Genomic DNA, 18,334 nt, shown 5'->3' with positions numbered 1-18,334 from the left:
GGGCAATTTCTGTTTCAAGTACCCCCCCCCTACTCTTTAAGCAAGTACAAAGTTCCTGTTCTTTCTTCAGTAACAAACTAACCTTCACCCGTCGTTGCTTCCTCGGGTTGTTTCTGCCTTACGACAAGTGTTTCGTCAGTGTTATGACTCACGCTGTCTTATCAGCGAAGGTATCTTAGCCTAATTCCACCAGCCTGCTCGACCAGGGGAATTTCCTGATTGCTTTTTATTCCAGCAACTGCGGATGACGAGACCACAGGTGTGATTGTAGAAGTCAGTGGATTGGACGAAAAAGGCCACCTCACTGCTTCCCCTGGGGCCTCTGCTCAGTTGAAATGTCGAGTCCTCAGTGAGTTGCATTTTCAATTATTTACCTTGTTGGTTAAGTTGCGCTTCACAACATTATGCTTGCAAGTCGTCTGAAAATCATATGAAGTATGGATATGAGCCTTGTCAGAATCCTACGAAACAAAAGCCTGCAAAGCATGGCAATTTTAATCAAAAATACGCCAATAGGTTCGAATAAATGAATTAGGAAATTTATCGGTCCACTATTATAAATAAACACTTTATTAAGCGGTAAACTTGTTTACGAACATCCCATAGAGGATTGCGGAAGCGAACCCGTGTGAAGTAGTGATAACAAAAAACTTCCGGTTGCACATTACTAGTAGCACAGTCAGAGGGCAACTCCCAAGATTAGACCCTGGTAGTGTCTTTGCCCCTATTATTCCCTTTAATGATCATTTACTATAACAGTTAGGATTCATTCATCTCGCTCTTATAGGTGGCTGATGTGGTGCGAACACCCTGAGGTTGGGACAGTCGTAATCTACGAGAGCAGCTCTCGGGTGTTTTTGATATTTTCAATTATTACCAAATCACGAAAGGGCCCTCAATCAAAGCACTGCGTGAAACATAGTTCGCTTACAGGACAATGAATACGCCTGTAGACGACGGTGCAGTTCAGCTGTTTTGTAAATAGAATTACTTGTGAAATTTGTTAGTTTGTGAACTCAGCCGTCCTGGGTTATCTTCAATGATCAGATAAGAACTTTGAATACTGGCACTAGTCAGTTATGTGTAGTTACTACCCGAGCTATGTTGTGAACAAGACAAACAGTGATGCTAAATTTACATTAAGAAGCTTACAGTGACTGCGATAAACATAGACGAGATGATTTTCCACATTACTACATTTTTCAGATTCTACAACAAAGGAGGCGATCGCGGATCAGGCGGACTTTGACGTAATCTACGGTTGGGAGTTTCAGCAAATAGATGGTCAAACTGCCGGGTCCGGACAAGTTGCTGGGAGAATCCAGATAGACTCGAGCAGCGGTCAGATGCACGTCACCGACCTGCGAGCTCAGTCGGAAACCCAGCCAACGAAATCACGTTGTGTGGTGGAACTGATACCGAAAGATCGGTCAGCCATTCCAGTTGGGGACACTGTCAAGGGGACCCGCGTTGCCAGCCCGTTTTTCCTAATCAACGTTCCACCCAAAGAACAAGCAGTACCAGACGATGTAGATGGTATGTTGCCCAAACATTAAAAGAAATGGGTCTGAATAACTTCAACGAAGGAACCTTCCTTATAAATTCATGACTCAGGTTTTTCCAGCTGGTCTCTCTCATTAAATACTGACTTCATATGTTTTTCCTGTAGTTCCACAAAATCGATACGAACTCAATTTTGAAGGTCTGGATGAATACGGAGCTTTATACGCTGAACAAGGCAAGGATATCAAGCTAAAATGCGTTATTCGAGGTAAGCTAGTTTGTTTGTAAACAAAGCAAAAGCAGTTAGTTGTATACAGTGGTTCTCTTCAGTCGGCTCCTTGTTGGTTTCTCTCAACCTTGGTTAACTAGAAACGAATTCTAGCTTCTTTATAGACATGATGAACTGTTCATATTACTCTGTCATTCTAGGAGAAACGACAGAACTTTGAAGGAATGTTCGAGAAAACATTAGTTCAGTATTTCATCGTCCTTTGGCTAGTGTTTCACTCACTTACTCAGTACATCATTAGTCAATCCGTAGTCAGTTTATGCTTCTTCTTTGTTCCCTTAATCTGCTCGCTAGATGTAGAAACCGATACTTTAGTTGAAAGTCTCGGACCGGCTCAAGCTGTCGGTTGGCAACTTCCAGTGTACCCAAGTGGTTTCATTGGAAATCCGGGAGACATCTTCAGAGAGACACGGATTGATCGCAATGAGCTAACTCTTCAGGGCCTTCGTAGCGATGCCATCGAAGGACTCCGGGGACGGGCTTGGTTTTTTGATGGTCTCACATACTACTATTCCGACTACTTCCCAATAGTAACGCCAAAGACAGGTGCGTTTTTTTTCGGTCAGCTATACCATCATGACTTCTATATTTGGCTTTGCAGCAATATCTTCATTCATTATCACATCCCGGTCTTTTCACTCCATTTATCACGATCAGATAAATGGTGTTATCGTGGCGATAATACCATAAGTGTTTCTGTTTGTTGCTTAACTAATTAGACCGAGTGATAGTAATCAGTTTCCTGTGTGAATTCACTTACCATGCAAAAAAGGGGAAATTTATTTAGGGATGCAAGGAACTAGTGTGAGAAATTAAAATTTCTCCTAATAGTATGACAATGCCCGCAGTATGTCTCCTACAATGATTCCGACTCAGAGGCAAGCGTTTTTTTGTTGTTGCTCAAGCACGCTTTGGTCATAAGGCTAAGAGTAGGAGGGGACAAAAGTATTGCAAACCTCATATGACAAAGTCCAGTGATAGCTCACACATCCATTGGACTTGATCCCAGACCCAACGGTGGTGCGCGGATGCGCGGTGGGGCCACTAAAAATCCACTAGATTTTTATTTCATACGAGCCGGTGTTACGAACATAATTCACAGAGCCGCAGTAAGCCTACTGCCAGGCGTTCCCTTTGACACGCATAGAACCAAAGGAGTGATATACATACAGGGTGATTGCGGGATTTCGTAGAATGCACACTCATATGACTCTCGTTTGAACAGTCGTCCTCCTGTCCTGGCACAGTCATTCTGGTGAGTCTACACCAAAGGGGGGGGGAGACACCGGATTCGAGTTCCGCTTTTATTAGAGCTCATCAACAGTGCATATTCTTGGCCATACCGGGGGATGTAAATTTGTTAGATTCCGTTCGTGAGACACGAGCTTGAAAGCTATATCTGACCAAGGACATGATCTGAGTGGAGTGCTCAAGTGCCAGATCAGCGTCAATCCCTATGGCTGGGTAGCTTCAGGACAGTATACTGTACTAGCGAATTAAGAATACGACAAAAAACTGCTTGTAAATGATATTTTCCAACTGCGAGAAAAGTGTTCACGGACAATCCGAAAATATGTAAAATGTTTTTCATCAGTTTTGTTAGAAAGGTACGAATAGTTGCACTTTCGGAGTACATTTTCCGTGACTGTGCGCTCGTTGAAAAGCCTACTTCGTCGGTGCTGAGATCGTCGTAGCTTCGCCGTCGTCAGATCAGATCGGAGACCTCCGGTACGCATAGCTCTCCAACGCTAGGCCCAAAGCCTGGCCACGCCTCTGGTTGCTATGTCCGCCTCGCAAGCCCTGAACTTGTATAGCCTAGTAACAGCACTGACACCATACCAATGCATCGTTAGGGTGGGCGGCGTTCGCAACGCTTGAAGCCATGTTTATATTGGTCGGACCCATGATAGAAACACGTGAACAGCCCCCCCCCATCCACAATCTAGGGCATGGACGAAGGGCCGCTGAACCTGGACTGGGATGCTACAGCGTACCCATTTGCGCCCAGTTCGCCGGTCGGAACGCATTCTGCTGCGCGCACCCTAGTAGTCCCGTGAAATTCGCACACTGGTTACCAAATTGCTGCAGATTAGGTGCGATAACACGCCAGCTGTTCAGCGGATTTTGACGAAAATCGGACAACCTGTGAAAGTCCAATTTGAAGACAAATATTCACAAGCTTAGGACAGTCGTTACACCAATTGGAAAAGATACAAATGCTGATGTACTTCAGACAGTAGTGAAGGTAATTTGAACTCAGATTTTTATCCTATCAACAACAAAGCCGTACGCAGTTCTTCCACCCTTACTAGATCTGATGAGCAATACAGATGCCTAAGACATCTGCATGTGGACATGCGTTCCTGTGGATGCCTGTCTTTTACCATTATGAACGTAACCAGGCAACGTGGCGATATGGTCAGTCAGCGTTCGGGGGGATATGGGATGATCTGCTTGTAATTGTCACTCAGTCCAAAAATACCACAGACTGGAGATGCTGTATTATACGGCATCCGAATGATCCTCCACGGAACTCCCCTAGTAGAAGTAGATATAGCTAGGATATTCTGAGAGGTGACGTGGAAGTTTCAAATGTGAACTGATCCTAAATGTATTCAGGGTGATTTTTTATGGTCCTTGTGGCCCAATTTATTGGATTCGCGGTTCTATCTATTTCGCATAACTCCGGTTTTACAGCTGGAACTACTGGAATCGATAGTTTCATACATTGCTTCTGTCATGCTCCTAATATAGAGCAACACCGACCCAAACGTTTACCATTTAAAAACTACCCTTTTATATTATTCAGGTTCGGATGGCCGAGTACGGGTTCAAGTCAAGGAGATAGGAGCCGACGATGAGCGCAAGTACATTTGTGCTGCATATGGTGAGTTGCTTTGCCGACAACCTAAGCTCTTTTATCGATACGTTAGTAGCTTCGGTTCACTGGATCAATTCGTTGATGTTCTTCCACCTGGCTAGTTAATTTTACTACTTTTGTAGAAAGACTGGGAGGGTTGAAATTGGATGCTTCATTGAATCGAAATTATGGTGTAACTGAGTGTGATTTTCTTATGATGACGATTATTACCACTTTCTTCCTTGATTGATTAAGTGTAATGCCATAACTTCTGCAATGAGCTCTAGTCAAGGTCGTGTCGAGCTGGGGATGACAACAATGTAGCTGTGAGCTCGCATGCTTCTGGTTTTTCATAAATAAGTTAACCTAGATCGAAGAAAAATACTTAGCTTTGAATGAATCCTTTGTTCATGAGTTGCTCCTCTCATGGGATTGCATTATCTAATCTTTTTTCGCTAATAGATGCAAAAACGGGACAGCGATTAGATAATGTGTCATATGAATGGGTGTTTACCACACCTTCTGGAGAACGAATTTGGCCAGCATTCTACTTTGACATCGTCGACAGCCGAGGAGCCGAACTGACTTTGAGACCTCATGGTAAACGTCTGTCAATACCGGAAAATCTGAAGGATGATGGACCGTTTGAAGGTCGCTGCATAGTGCTCTACCAAAAATTGGCAGGCAATCTAACAGAACCCCATCGAATCAATGTTTATCAGTCCGAACCATTTATCCTAATTGATTCAAAGAGAGACTATCCAACGCCGTTCATTCCTCCAGATCCCCTAAATACAGATGGTATGTTCAATAGAGTGTGCACACGCTTCATCAGTTAAATACACCATCCACCATTTGTGTAATTAGTGTTAAACAGTATCCCACTGTTGCACTCAGACTGTGGCTGTCAACAGCCACCCGCATTAGTTTATCACATTTACTATGCGGTTTGTTCACTGAGATTGTCAACTTGATTATAAATACTCAATTATCAACATTTCCCGCAAGTTTGAATTCGGTGAATGATGTTCCGTCGCTCATGCTAACTTCATATCCGATTCCGCTGTAATGAGCTGAAGCCACCCTATATCTGCCACTGAAACTGCAAATAAGTGAAGTACACTCATGCGCATACTAATTTGGATTTCACGGTGACTCAAGTGAATCTCAGCTGAATCTCTCGTATATATTCCAGAAACCATCCAGAGACCGAAAATATTTTCACCCCATGAGTACAAAGCAAAACATCTATGGTTGTCTGGTTCCGTGGAAAATGTTGCCTTTGAAAACTTTTGCTGCATATTACTGTGTAAACGGAAGCAAACGTCTAAATTCCACAGCTGGTAAGGTCTCACAATCAAGTGTATTCTAACTATAGAGATCATGACAGCACGACATATCCCACAGAGATGGTTTTCGCAGCTGTTCACATAGGCCGGGTGTTCGGCAGGGACATCTGCACATGGAACACTGGGCAGCCCATACATCAGTACTAACGCAGACAACAGGGCAATGAAAAACAGTGCATCGGGTAGTAGGGACCGGAGGTTTGGTTTTTGAAACAGTGTCATTTCAGATGCGGTATAAACACGAATACACAATCAGTAACAGCTAACCATATAAATCACCATTTGAAGTTCGCATTGGATGGAATGGGAAGACAGAAAAACACTTGAAAATCATATGGAAATCAAACTAGTGGGCAGGAGGACGCAAAGTATTCAGAAATAGTTCATTATCTGCACATTTTGATTCCTGCAGTGAATCAGCGGTAAATTTATTTTTCCACTTCATTTGGGAATGAAGTGGGTTACAAATGTGTTGCAATGAATGTGGGTTGCAAACGCGAAGCAAGTGAAGATGGGATAGAAGTACACTTTGTTTCGCAACTGTTTGCTTAATTTTTTCGCTTCAGGTGGAGTTCATTAGCACGCACTCAATCGGGAAGTGAATCGCAAGGTAGCAAATCGGCTATAAAGCAAAGCAGAAGTTAAAGTAAAGGAATTAGTGTTCGATGGACACAATCATCATCCATGGGATTTCCAGTAAAACTCATTACTCATAGAGTTTTCCCCCATAAACTTAGCTGCGCTTGTATTACAGGCTGCATGCTGTGGATAATGAAATACAACTGTTTCGGAGCTGTCTGGTGGTCTGGGCCATTATACTGCCATTGGAAGACGTTCGTGAGGTCATTTCCGATTGATGAGTGTAGGTAACGTAGCTGATCGCTAGTCATGGGCACTGTGAACTAGACCAGGAAGTAGTCATGAGATGGTACCGAATAAATTACCGGTATAATTTATTCTGTAAATGCTTGAGATCACTTACAGTTGCTGTTAATTATGCCGTTGTCAAGACCGCTAGTAGGTGTGGGAAACAATGAGTGGCCCAAAAAACTGACAATAGTTTGTTATGCCCATGTAAATAAGTCACAGTTCAGTAAAGCTTTACAGGGGTTACGTGTTTATGCTTTCTCATTCAGACCGGAAAATCGCTGTCAATGTGGATGGTGTGGAACGCGGATTGGTCACCGCGAAGGAAGGCGATACAGTTACGCTGACATGTCAGGCTGTTGGTGAGTAATACTCTTGACCACTCAGATACTCTTAAAACTAACGCCATTAGGGGAAGTAGGTGTTGTAACCTGGACAACCTTAACGTGATTCACGTGGCCCCTCAAAACTCCTGACCGATGATACTGATATCTCCCTATCTGCATGTTACTTCACTTCAAACTTCAAACTCCCTAGGTTGGAATTCTGGCATTCTCCCTTTTGCACAATAGACTGTGAGTGATAAGGAGAAGACCAATTCAATTTGCTTGCACCACTTTTCTGACCTATTGAGGGATACGTAAAATGCATGTAAGGAAAACAAAGCTTCATCTATTTGTGGTCTTGTATGAAGTGCCTTTGGCAGAACTTAGATGAAACAGATTGATCGCTTTGTTGTTGTGATCACGAACCCAGTGCTACGGAGCACTCGACAGCAAGACATGGTGTAGATCTCATTGCACCAGTGAAAGACACTTGCGTATACCCTATATGCACGTTCAACTACCGATAACGAAGAGGGGCTTTTTCTTCAAATCAGAGCGCTTCTTGAGGCCCATTCTAGAGCCAACAAACCTTAAAACCGGATTTTTGACACTTAGTTGACTTGCAATGGGATGGCGAAAATAGCTGTATAAGACAGAAGTGATTCGGACAAACTCCTTCCTACTGGTCCCCATTCGTTAAACATCGTTGTGTGAGCTCAAATTAGTAGACAAGACTGAACTCAACGAACATTTAGCGTCGAAAACCGGTACCTGGTTGCTAAGTTTTCTCCCGTAAGGCTGCCGAGCTAAATCATGAATCGGGCGAATACTGTATCTCAGATATCACCGAGTAATCTTGTCTAAACCACAATTACCCTCCTTGGATAGGTTGACTATACAATAGGCATTCACTCTCCTTGATGAGCCAGATCGTCTGTTTGGTTATTCTTATCAACATGTAGGGTTAAAATCATGCTGATATTCTAACCATTTGTCCACCAGATGTGAAGACTCTTCTACCGGTTGAGGGTTTATCGTACAGATGGGAGATACAAACCCGTGATGGTTCCTCTGTGAGCACCACGGCATTGGCTCAAAAGGCGGTGATGGTCAACGGTCAAGAGGGCAACCAGTTAACAGTGATTGAGATAAACCTCAAATCAGCTGGTCTGAGGGCCCGATGTGTTGTGAAGAACGACACAGAAGAGGGAGCTCAGCCAGAGAGCCTGGGACTCCTGCCACCGGGCGCTGAAACCTCCTCCCGATTCTTCGAGTTCCACGTTACACCCAAAACACCGGAAAGCAAGAGATACGAATACCAAGGCCCAGAGGATTACCCAATAGGTGAGTGCGCCAATCAATAACTCAAGAACTTTCGAGAACTTTCAAGAACTTTCGTTCACTAGCACGAGACTCTCAGTTCCTAATTCTTCTTCCAATAATATGTTTTGGAAACCTCTGTACCAAGACCGGACAACTACCTGGTGGTTGCCTTTTTTTAGAAAAAATACCATTTGAATTGCCATGAATAGGTCTCGACAATCTCGAATCGCTCTATGATGGTTATTCTAAGTGGATAACCATTATTCTTGCTTCGTTCACTCCAGAGCAGCCATTACTCACAGATGACATAGGGCTGCACTTTGGGAATCGATGTCAAATGTCCCGTCATTCGTATTAGTTACCCAACAAACGTTCAACAGTATTGAAGGAGGTGAAAGGCCGTAATGTCACTTCGTCCATTTCTGATGCTCATCTTTATCGAAAGAGGACTTAGCTCGGCTTACTCCGTTGACAGCAACTTGTCTTCAGACAGTGGGACTGATCATGGCAACCAGTCAGTTCCAACTTTTCTCCGTGGCTAAAAGATCTACGCCATACCTGTCGCATCTTTTGTGAGGTCCATATCGTTTAAAACTCTCCTCGTACAATCACAGTAGCACTGGGTTGGTTTGAATAGGGCTAAAGGGTGTGAGGACATCAGCTGTCCGTCGAAGGTCCGTGCCTTAGCAAATTTTAAAGTGACATGAGATCAAAGTTTAATAAAGTCGGTTACTAGCACAAAAATGAAGCATCCGAGCTCCAATGACTTGGTATCCTTTACTATGTACCAGTAGACAAGCATAGAATCGTGGCTATCTATGCGTACACCTCACCGTATTTGGGATTCCTCGCAATGAGGACTCTTTAAAAGGAAGTGTAAATTCTGGGACAAAATGTATGTGTTTGCGGATTTCTCCACTAGTACAACGGTAAATTACTCTGCAGTGTCGTCTATATAGTACATATAAATGAAGAGTGATTACCTGACTACTAAATATAGGATTTGTAAAAAGCAAGCTAAAGTTCCTTAAGTTGGACAAGAAAATCAATAAACTATTTCAACTCTTCTGAAAAAATTCAGACCGCCAGTATTAAAAGTCGATATAATTCAATTAAAAGCTAAACCCTAATGTGATATCCGTACTAGCAAGAATGGCTATTAAAACCGCTCACCTGTTTATAAGATTTTTGTTTTGTCTTCCTAGAAGAGGTTATAAAATCCCGTCTTGATTTTGTGCATCACTCACACTGGAGTCACTGAATACTGGCTATTTTCCGTACCTCTGTCCACCTCTTCCATTCTATACCAACAGAAGGCGATAGGCGAAAGTACACCGTTTTGATTGACGGACTTGATGACTCCGGTCGTTTGCTGGCAACGGAAGGTCAGGATCATACGCTGGACGTGAAGCTCAAAGGTTAGTCCGCTGTTGTTGACAATGCTAACACGCTCCAAAGAATGGACAGACGAGCAGGAGCGGATATACCATGATGGACATATTGTTCTATTTCGCTCCACTAAAATCCTGTCTCCTCTGCTTCTTACCTGGTACAGCTTTTTTTCCATTATTTTCTAGTTATCTACAAAAAATGAACCTAGTTATCTAATCTCATTATTCATAACAAGAAGCAGTACATGAATTTCGCGGCAACTGAGTCATATATGAGCTTACTACCGCTGGGGATTTGGTAGGAATCTCTGGAAAGGCACCACAGATTCCGATGATCACCTTAAATGAACTTTTTATTCTTTGTAGCGCTTATTACTGCTGTATTCTTTTATCGGAGAAGGTCTCATCTCCCGAGGTGGAGAAACTTACCATTGTCACCCTGAAGGGTTCTCCCTCTCAATGACTCCTCCGCTACACGGTCATGTTGCAGCCCTAAGTTGTCCACATTTTAAACACTCTTCTCAACTGATCTCAAACTCCATAAGGTGGACCACATAACCATCGCTTGTTTCCGATGTCTTCAGTCTCGAATTTTTAATCACTGCCACACCATAGACTTTAATCTTACTCTCACTATCACTCTGTTGAAGACAGCCAAAGCTCCTTGGCATTTGTCTTTCAGCTCAACCTTGATTTCATGTCAAGCTCTGTTTACACGGCATCGCTATGCCCAGGATTGTTCAGTACAGATGTGTCAGCCGAACAGCTTTGTGCTTGTTATTCCCAGCCCAATACCAAGTACTAGTCGCTGGGACGATTTGTAGTATGTTTAATGTTACTTTTGATTTTCTTCTGGCACAGACACAGTGAGTGGTGAGATTAAGTCTATTCGAGATGACCCTGCGGTTACAAACGTTGGCATTGAAACTCAGTTCGACAATGGCCAGTCAGCTCCATTCAGCCAACTGGCAGACAAGATTTCAGTCCACGGGAGAGATGGTGTGATCAAACTGAATGGGATGCGTGGACCAACTGAGGGACCTCCAATCAGGTTCCGTATGGTTGTAGAGCGCGAAGAAATGGTTGCCAAGCCGGACGGCAAAGGCGGAATCGACTTGGAAAAGAAACGCGTGAGGTACGGATCCGATTTTGTGGATGTGATCCCACTGAAGCCAGGTGAACCCGAACCTCCAGGTGAGTATCCGAATTGATCACGGACTTTATGGTCACACGGACTGTTATCGATTGACTTCACTTGCAATCTGTGATAAGACACTTCTGTTTTTAACAAAAACGCTTAGGAAGGGTCTAGTGTGAAATCAAGCACATCAGAATCCCACGTTTGATGTGATCTGTGGTGACTGTAGCTGATATCAGTGAAAAATCCGGCTTTACCTACTCCATTACCAAAAACGCATTTCACTACCATTGTTTCCACTAGTCAAACCTGCTGAAGACTTTCCAATGATCTACCCGGTTGTGGATGGTTTGAACAAGTGTGGGAACCTACCGTTAAAGGAAGCTGGTACTGCAGTCTTGATGTGCCGTCCTAATGGTAAGTTGTTTTGTCTAGCTCTCGAAAATTGTGTTGACCGCTTGCCTTGTGTTAGAACTCTGAATGTCATAGTGTACGATTCTCTATCAAACTCGCCTATGTTTGGTCTTACGTTGTGTGGCAGGACCGTTTGGTGGTAACAACATGCAGGGCGTTAGTCTAGTTTTTTCCTCAAAGGAAAAATGTCGTCATATACGCTATCTGTTACTTTCTCCAGCACGTGCGCTTAGCTGATCCGAATTATCCTGATCATTCCGTCACCTCCCCACAGATACACGGATTGCCCTTGATGATCTGTATTACGCATGGGAAATCAGACACAAACTGGGACAGCAGATGCCTCCGGTCAACCTAGTTGCTAAACAAGTGAAACAGCAGGGCAATCGACTCTATCTGAACGAAATGAAAGAGGTGAAAGTTCCGCTAGTTGGCCGCTGTTTGATTTTATCAACCAAGTACAAGATTGCACAGTATAGCAGTGAATACTTTTTGATCGGACCCCATGGAGCTGCATGTGATCCGGGCAAGTTCTACAAATACCTTTAAGTTTTTGCACAATTTAACTGTTTTGCACTTATTAGTGCACTGTTGATGATGGCCATAATACAATCCAGAAGGTATATGCATTAATAAAAGTTTTTAGTATATTTGACGATGGTGAGATGCCACACGTATATAAATAAATACAATGCAAAATGGGAGTAAGTCAAAAGAGGAACTTATCATCTGTGAGAGTTCCTTGGTGAAAGTCCGGACGGCGGGAACGTGTTTTTTCCGCAGTATGGCTGCTACGTGTGTTCCGTGGTTGTCCGTGCACTTGTGGAGTGGTTGACATCCTGCTCCCTGAGCGCGCGCGAATCTGTATGTGCTGACTGTGTTCGGTTTCCCTATATATAGGTCCGTTTGCGTGTACGTGGGCGTGTCAGCACATGAGTAGTTGCTACGCTCGGTGCGGTGCAGATACTCGACGTCCGATGAGTCACCTTGATGTGGCGTGGTTTGTGGGTATAAAAAAAGTCTCGTGATCCGGTGAGTGACTGTGAGCTGAACGGTCATGTATGTGGGTGACGGGGTAGCTACACATTCACCGGGAGAATTGAGTAGAGCCTCCGTCCAGATAAATAACACAATTTTCCCGTGTCTCAGGTCCCTCGTATCAAATCTCTGAGATTGAGTTGCGCCTGCTACCCATTCTGTAGCCCAAGCTACTCCGATGCGATCATTTTTAGCAGGACCAACTTACTTATACCTTATACCAATATGTAAACCAATTGAACGAGTTTGAACAATAAGGGTATCACTCATTTGTATACGTATTTGGTTACAACGGGACGCTCAAATGTATGAATAATGTTCAAATAATAGACCACACGCGTTGGCCCTTGTGCAGTACATTCAGTTGAAGAATATCATAATGGAGGAGATTCAGCTAAGTTTCAGTTGAATCTCCATTTAAGACTAAATTCGGATGTAACTAAGTTCACTCCACAAATTTCGTACAGTGTGCGTTCAAGTGGAACATAAAGTTGACGGAAACCCGGGGATTGCGCCCATTCTGATAAGACCCAAGAATGATAAACCTGGTCGCGGGCTGTTGAAGAGATTTTGACAACCGTATGAGTAGGGCTCTGTCAAGTGAGGACAATACAAGAAAATCTTTGTCCACGACCGGAGAACCCGTGGTGCTGCATTCGCAGTGCCAAACATGACAGCTTCACTTGAACTTTAGACAGCCAGACAGACGGCGGTATACTCTGTGGAGTGTTAGTTTCCCACCCGCAAGCATTCATATACCGTGAGAAACAGCCACTATCTACGCATTCAGGTTGGCGAGATCGGCTGGACTGACTAGGTAAAATCCAGCTGAATTCCAGTCACTTGTTTTCCTCAATACATTACAAACGGAACCGAGACTATTAGACAAAATAGGAGCAGAAAACCGGATGAAAACTTTTGTTTCTGGCGCATACGAAACCTGCATTGCACAGAGGGACTTCAGTGGTGTATGTGTGGTTGATATATATGTCTCCAAAGTAGTGGTAGTGGTGTTTACGTAGCCAATCAACAATGTTATTTCATGCGCCGACTTCCTTTATTTGCCTCATAGACAAACTTATTGTGGAGCCCCATGCCCCTGGCGAACCAGTCACTCCTGAAAAAGAATACCCTGTGAGAATCCGTATCAAAGGCTTGGACGAACGAGGCCAAGTGAATACAATACCCGGAACAGACGTACATCTAACATGTACTGTTTTGGGTAAGTTGATTGCCACAGAATGACGTTTTCTGGCAGCAACTTTACATCATGAATACCTTTAATACCAAGAGTTTGCCTTTCTGTAGGCACAACAGAAACGAGCATTTCTGGAAGGCTTTATCTGGATTCACGCAAGAGAACTAGTTACCTTAATTTGGTTTGTTTGATAGTCGAAAAGTCTGGTTGAATGGAATGTCACTTTCTACAGTTTCTAGTAGATGCATGAAAATTGAAAACGAGGCAGCTCATGAGCATCCAACAGAACCGGTTGAGATGTAATCAAGAAACCGATGTGCAAGCCCTGGATTTGAACTTGGAGCAACTCTTATGCTAGGCACTATTACTTATCGTTGTAGCGGAGCCATTTTAGTCACTGAATCTACATGAAGTGTTTTTACTTCTCTGCTGGAAGGGAAACTAAACTAAATACCTGCACACAGGATCAAGGGGAATCTGCGACTCAAAGAGGCACACATTCTACCAGTTACATTTAACTAACAACGCCACCGTCAGTTTGTTCTTGTGTACACCGCTAAATTTTCCCCCATTTTTCATCACTTTTGCAAAAGTTGCTCTGACTTCTCAAGTAGCAACTAGTTTAATAACGGATCTAGACCAATCCATTTATTTCCATTTGTGTTTTCAACAGATGAAAACACCAACGAACCAGTTGAAAATGCCGATATCGGATGGGAGTTCCTATCAGACACGGGAGAAACACTGTCTTTTGCAATGTTAGCGCGAAGCTACCAGGTCAGTGATGACAGTGAACTGAAACTGATGGATCTGCTTCCCAACCGCAATGCACTCGGAAGGTGTGTGGTCACCTTGGAAAAGCGTGTCACTCTGTCCTCGCCATATTTTCTATTTAATGTCGACGATGCCAGCATAGAGGGTAAGATGTTGCTTTTTCGCATTCGAGTCTGTGATGTTATTTTGTTCTTTGTCGCACATCGAAAAAGGTTAGAATGAAAGTTAGGTAGGTAGTTAGGACGTCCAGCTGGTCCTCTGTTGAATGTTACTCATGAGTAAAGACATCTTATGCTGTCTAAAAAACTTTGTTGAGGAAACGGATTAGGTTTATCTGTTTTCAACTAACACAAAGAAGAAAACAAGATTGTAATACTGACCGGATCATGTCTGTGTTCCTTCCCAATGAAAACTGCATAGCTGCAGTCGCATTATTGATGGGATTACACCATGCAGTTCCCGAAATGAATTGCTCAACAACTCAATCTACATCGGGAGCTCGTGCTGGCGGATATGTTTCAACGTTCTGTCAGCAAATTATGGGTTGTGGAAAAGAAGCATGCCGGCTATATTGGTTTCGACCAGGGTCATTCGGGGTTTTATGCCCGTTTTCTCCAGCTTCTAACTGGCTTCTGTATTATACTAGTACTCAGTACACATTCACTGCGTATGAGTTATTTCGTCGCGCGGGAGTGTCTGGAACGGTGTGGTACGAGTTGTCTTTCAGTGTCACCTATGAGCTACACATACGTTTGTGACCATAGTAAAAATGCAAGGAAATGTTTTATGCTGTGTTGTTAACAGCAACCATAAGCGAGTCAAGCGGAAGATAGCATATCAGTGAGCCTGATCTATAAGTAGAAAACTGGCTATAAGCATTTCGTATTGATCACTATAACTTTCGTCCCGTCAGTGAAGCCAGCCTGTGCTGAAAAGCCGAGAAGTACTGTACAGCTTTTCCATCATTGTTGGGAATCATGAGCTGTGCGCATCACCAGAAACTCAGAGAGTCTCGAACTCGTAACCTTCCGATCAGTGTTTGACTATCTAATCGTTTGGCCACGAGTGGCTGATTAGTAGTGTGAGTAGCTCTCACTTTGTATTGATTTCAAACTGCAGTTTTTCCTTAAATCATTTACACTTGGCTACAGCATATTCCTATTTTGATCTACGTATTGTGATATCATATTGCCTGACAAGGTGAGTTAAAATGCAAGCTACTGAGCCACTTTTGAAATAGCATGTTGAGTCTGTATCGGTTCGGGTAACTTGTTGTACGAGATTGTGCAAATTTCTCCACCCGGAGTTGGCGAATGCAGATGGGGAATCTTAATAAGTTACTTTGCGTCACGAAATCAGCATCAGTTCTTGGTAAAAAGAGGCTCAGTGCACTGCACCTAAGCACGATACAATGTCAACCAACTTAATGTAAGAACAAGAAGAAGATCTAGAGAAGTTCTGAGTACACTGACCTTGAGATTAGATGGTAACTTTGACATAACGGGAGAAATAAATGGCTTGTGCTTGTCCGCTAAGCACTCCCTGTCTAGGTGTGTGTTAGTCCTCGTTGACATCTGAGAAATGTCCTACACCGTCAGCAGATGACCTCTAACATTCGCCATTGGTTGCTATGTTGTTGCACTCTAACATTGCCATTGGTTGCTATGTTGTTGCATTTGTTGGTGAACGCCATGTCGCCTGCTCGTACTCGGGACTCCATTCTCTCTCTCCCTCCCTCTCCGGTGGCTGCTGGGTTGCACAACACCACAGCACTATGGAAACAAATTGTAATCACCTTATAAATCCGCGTAAAATGTTGACATCCGGTAGGCTTTCATGTGAAGAAAGTCCGTTTATTGATGTTCTAATTAATATTTTCTGCACTTTCTTCACCCGATTAAGTACCTGACCCAGTCAGTCCAATCCAGTCAGATAAACGCGTTCTTGTTGAGGTTGCGGGTCTCAACAAACAACAACAGATAAAAGTGGAGCGAGTTGGGGATGAAAGTACACTTCGTTGTCAAGCCATTGTGGTTGCTACAAGTAGACCACTGCTTCCTGTGCATGGTGTTCGCTATGGCTGGGAATGGCGATACTTGGATGAGGATCCGGCAACCACTTCAAAAGTTGCAATTAGTGTCCACACAAATTCAGAACGACTTGAAGTGCGAGGTATACAAGCTCCCCCGGGGACACATGGACGCAATGTCAAAGGGCGATGCGTTGTTCACGTTCCAGCTAACCAAGTAGACGATACTTTGCCAGAAAACAAATATCTTGTCTACGGCTCTGAATACTTCACAGTCGATGTGGTAAAGAAACCCACTACCCCGGTGCCAGACGTCATACCCATTCCGGGGAAACCAGAAGGTAAATTTTCCTATGGTTTATTTCTCCCTATCACGGTGTGTCCCAATGCTGACTGCATTGGCTCGAACGGGAACGAACTTTATTCAAAATGGACATGAATTGGAATACAAAGGTGAACACGAATCAAAGATTGCTTCAGGTCACATTTACCGAACACAATATACTACTTGCCCCGAAAGCAGATACCGGCTTTTTAAGCACCAAAGAACGAGGCCACGTGGACTTAACTCGAAATTAATCGTGATTACATAGGGAGGGTGTGATGAAAATATATCCGGGTTGCCATCTGTTCATCCAATGCGGGCTTAACGTCACGTGATGTTGCCAAATTCTTTGCAATAGTTCCGACGGTTGATTGTCATTTTTCCTGTGATAGTCAACCAGTTTGGGTTTGACCACGGTCATGAGTCATCACGTACACTCCCACAATTCTGTTGTCACGATTCTATGAATTTAGGACTTTAAACGCAATTGGTGTAAAGTATTTGAGTAGGGAGATAAGGACATAAATGGTGAGTAGTGGGAAAAGTTGAAGTTACCGTATTCACATAATATCCCAGGTATAATCCGTTTTGCCGTCGGTACTCTGTCAATGAAGCTCTGAAGATTAGGAGTTTTATGGCCCCTGCATATTGGACTTGGGTGGAACTCCAGCTTACTGGTTGTGTCACGTTTTGTACAATACTGATTAGTTATTAATAGTTGCTACTCCTGTACTGATGCCAACAGGCTACTCGGGATATCTAATCTAGATCGTACTAGATATAAAAGAATTTTCCTTAAGGCTATAAAGCAGTAGCAGCTGGTTTCTCAGTGAGTCACGTGCAGTCCCATACCATAGCTATCCTTCCCTGTAATTGTTCCAACCTGCAAACCTTGAATAAGTTCACGCAGTTTTTGGATGACTTGTTTCGGTTGGAAATTGACTGAACGCTCCTAAACAGGAGGTAAGAATCTACTTTATATTTTCTGCAATGGCATTGAACGCTTGCACAAACAATCAACTGCTTATTGGATAAGCGAAATATTTTACTTCTGTTGAGACGATTTTTCTCCCACAATCTATCAAAGCTTCGCAGAAATGACTTTCCTAGACATGAGACGGAAAAAACATGCCAATATAACCACTTATAGCCTGATCGTCTTGTGTCAAACGGAGATTTGAAAACAGGCTCGTTACTCTTCTCTTTTAGATGGAATTATCGTCAAGGTGATGAACCTGGACGAGAACGGGAATCTTGTTGGAAATGAACATGATAGCGTTGCTGTTAAATGTGAGGTACAAAGTAAGTAGTGCCAGTATGACCAAACTACACGTTCACCTTTTACCCCTCACACTATACCTACCTCATTGTCACTGGAAAGCGGAATTCGCAAAAAATTCGGTGGAGATGTCGCCTCCAAATGTGCTGCGTAACAATGGTTTATTTTGAAGCATTGGTATAAGAGCCAGACTCGAAGAAAATTACGCAAATCAGTCTGAGTGCACTATTC

The 18,334-nt window shown here is 43.3% G+C and overlaps 1 protein-coding gene across 1 annotated transcript in view; it reads left to right on the top strand.

Moving 5' to 3' along the window:
- The window catches only part of T265_00466 (hypothetical protein), a gene marked incomplete at both ends in the record, with an annotated part of 178,917 nt that overhangs the window by 97,320 nt on the left and 63,263 nt on the right, over positions 1-18,334 (top strand). The window contains 16 exons of the mRNA XM_009164239.1: positions 236-349; positions 1,207-1,536; positions 1,670-1,771; positions 2,087-2,338; positions 4,602-4,679; positions 5,115-5,453; positions 7,138-7,230; positions 8,197-8,538; positions 9,831-9,935; positions 10,770-11,102; positions 11,350-11,463; positions 11,735-11,941; positions 13,571-13,720; positions 14,370-14,615; positions 16,373-16,840; positions 18,034-18,126. Coding sequence (XP_009162503.1) covers positions 236-349; positions 1,207-1,536; positions 1,670-1,771; positions 2,087-2,338; positions 4,602-4,679; positions 5,115-5,453; positions 7,138-7,230; positions 8,197-8,538; positions 9,831-9,935; positions 10,770-11,102; positions 11,350-11,463; positions 11,735-11,941; positions 13,571-13,720; positions 14,370-14,615; positions 16,373-16,840; positions 18,034-18,126 — 3,366 coding nt within the window. The remainder of the gene's footprint in view (positions 1-235; positions 350-1,206; positions 1,537-1,669; positions 1,772-2,086; positions 2,339-4,601; positions 4,680-5,114; positions 5,454-7,137; positions 7,231-8,196; positions 8,539-9,830; positions 9,936-10,769; positions 11,103-11,349; positions 11,464-11,734; positions 11,942-13,570; positions 13,721-14,369; positions 14,616-16,372; positions 16,841-18,033; positions 18,127-18,334) is intronic.

Source organism: Opisthorchis viverrini (genome assembly GCF_000715545.1).
Source record: "Opisthorchis viverrini unplaced genomic scaffold opera_v5_4, whole genome shotgun sequence".
Taxonomy (NCBI): Eukaryota; Metazoa; Platyhelminthes; class Trematoda; order Opisthorchiida; family Opisthorchiidae; genus Opisthorchis; species Opisthorchis viverrini.
Note: the sequence above shows the minus strand (reverse complement) of the source record. Positions and strands in the feature narration are given on the sequence as shown.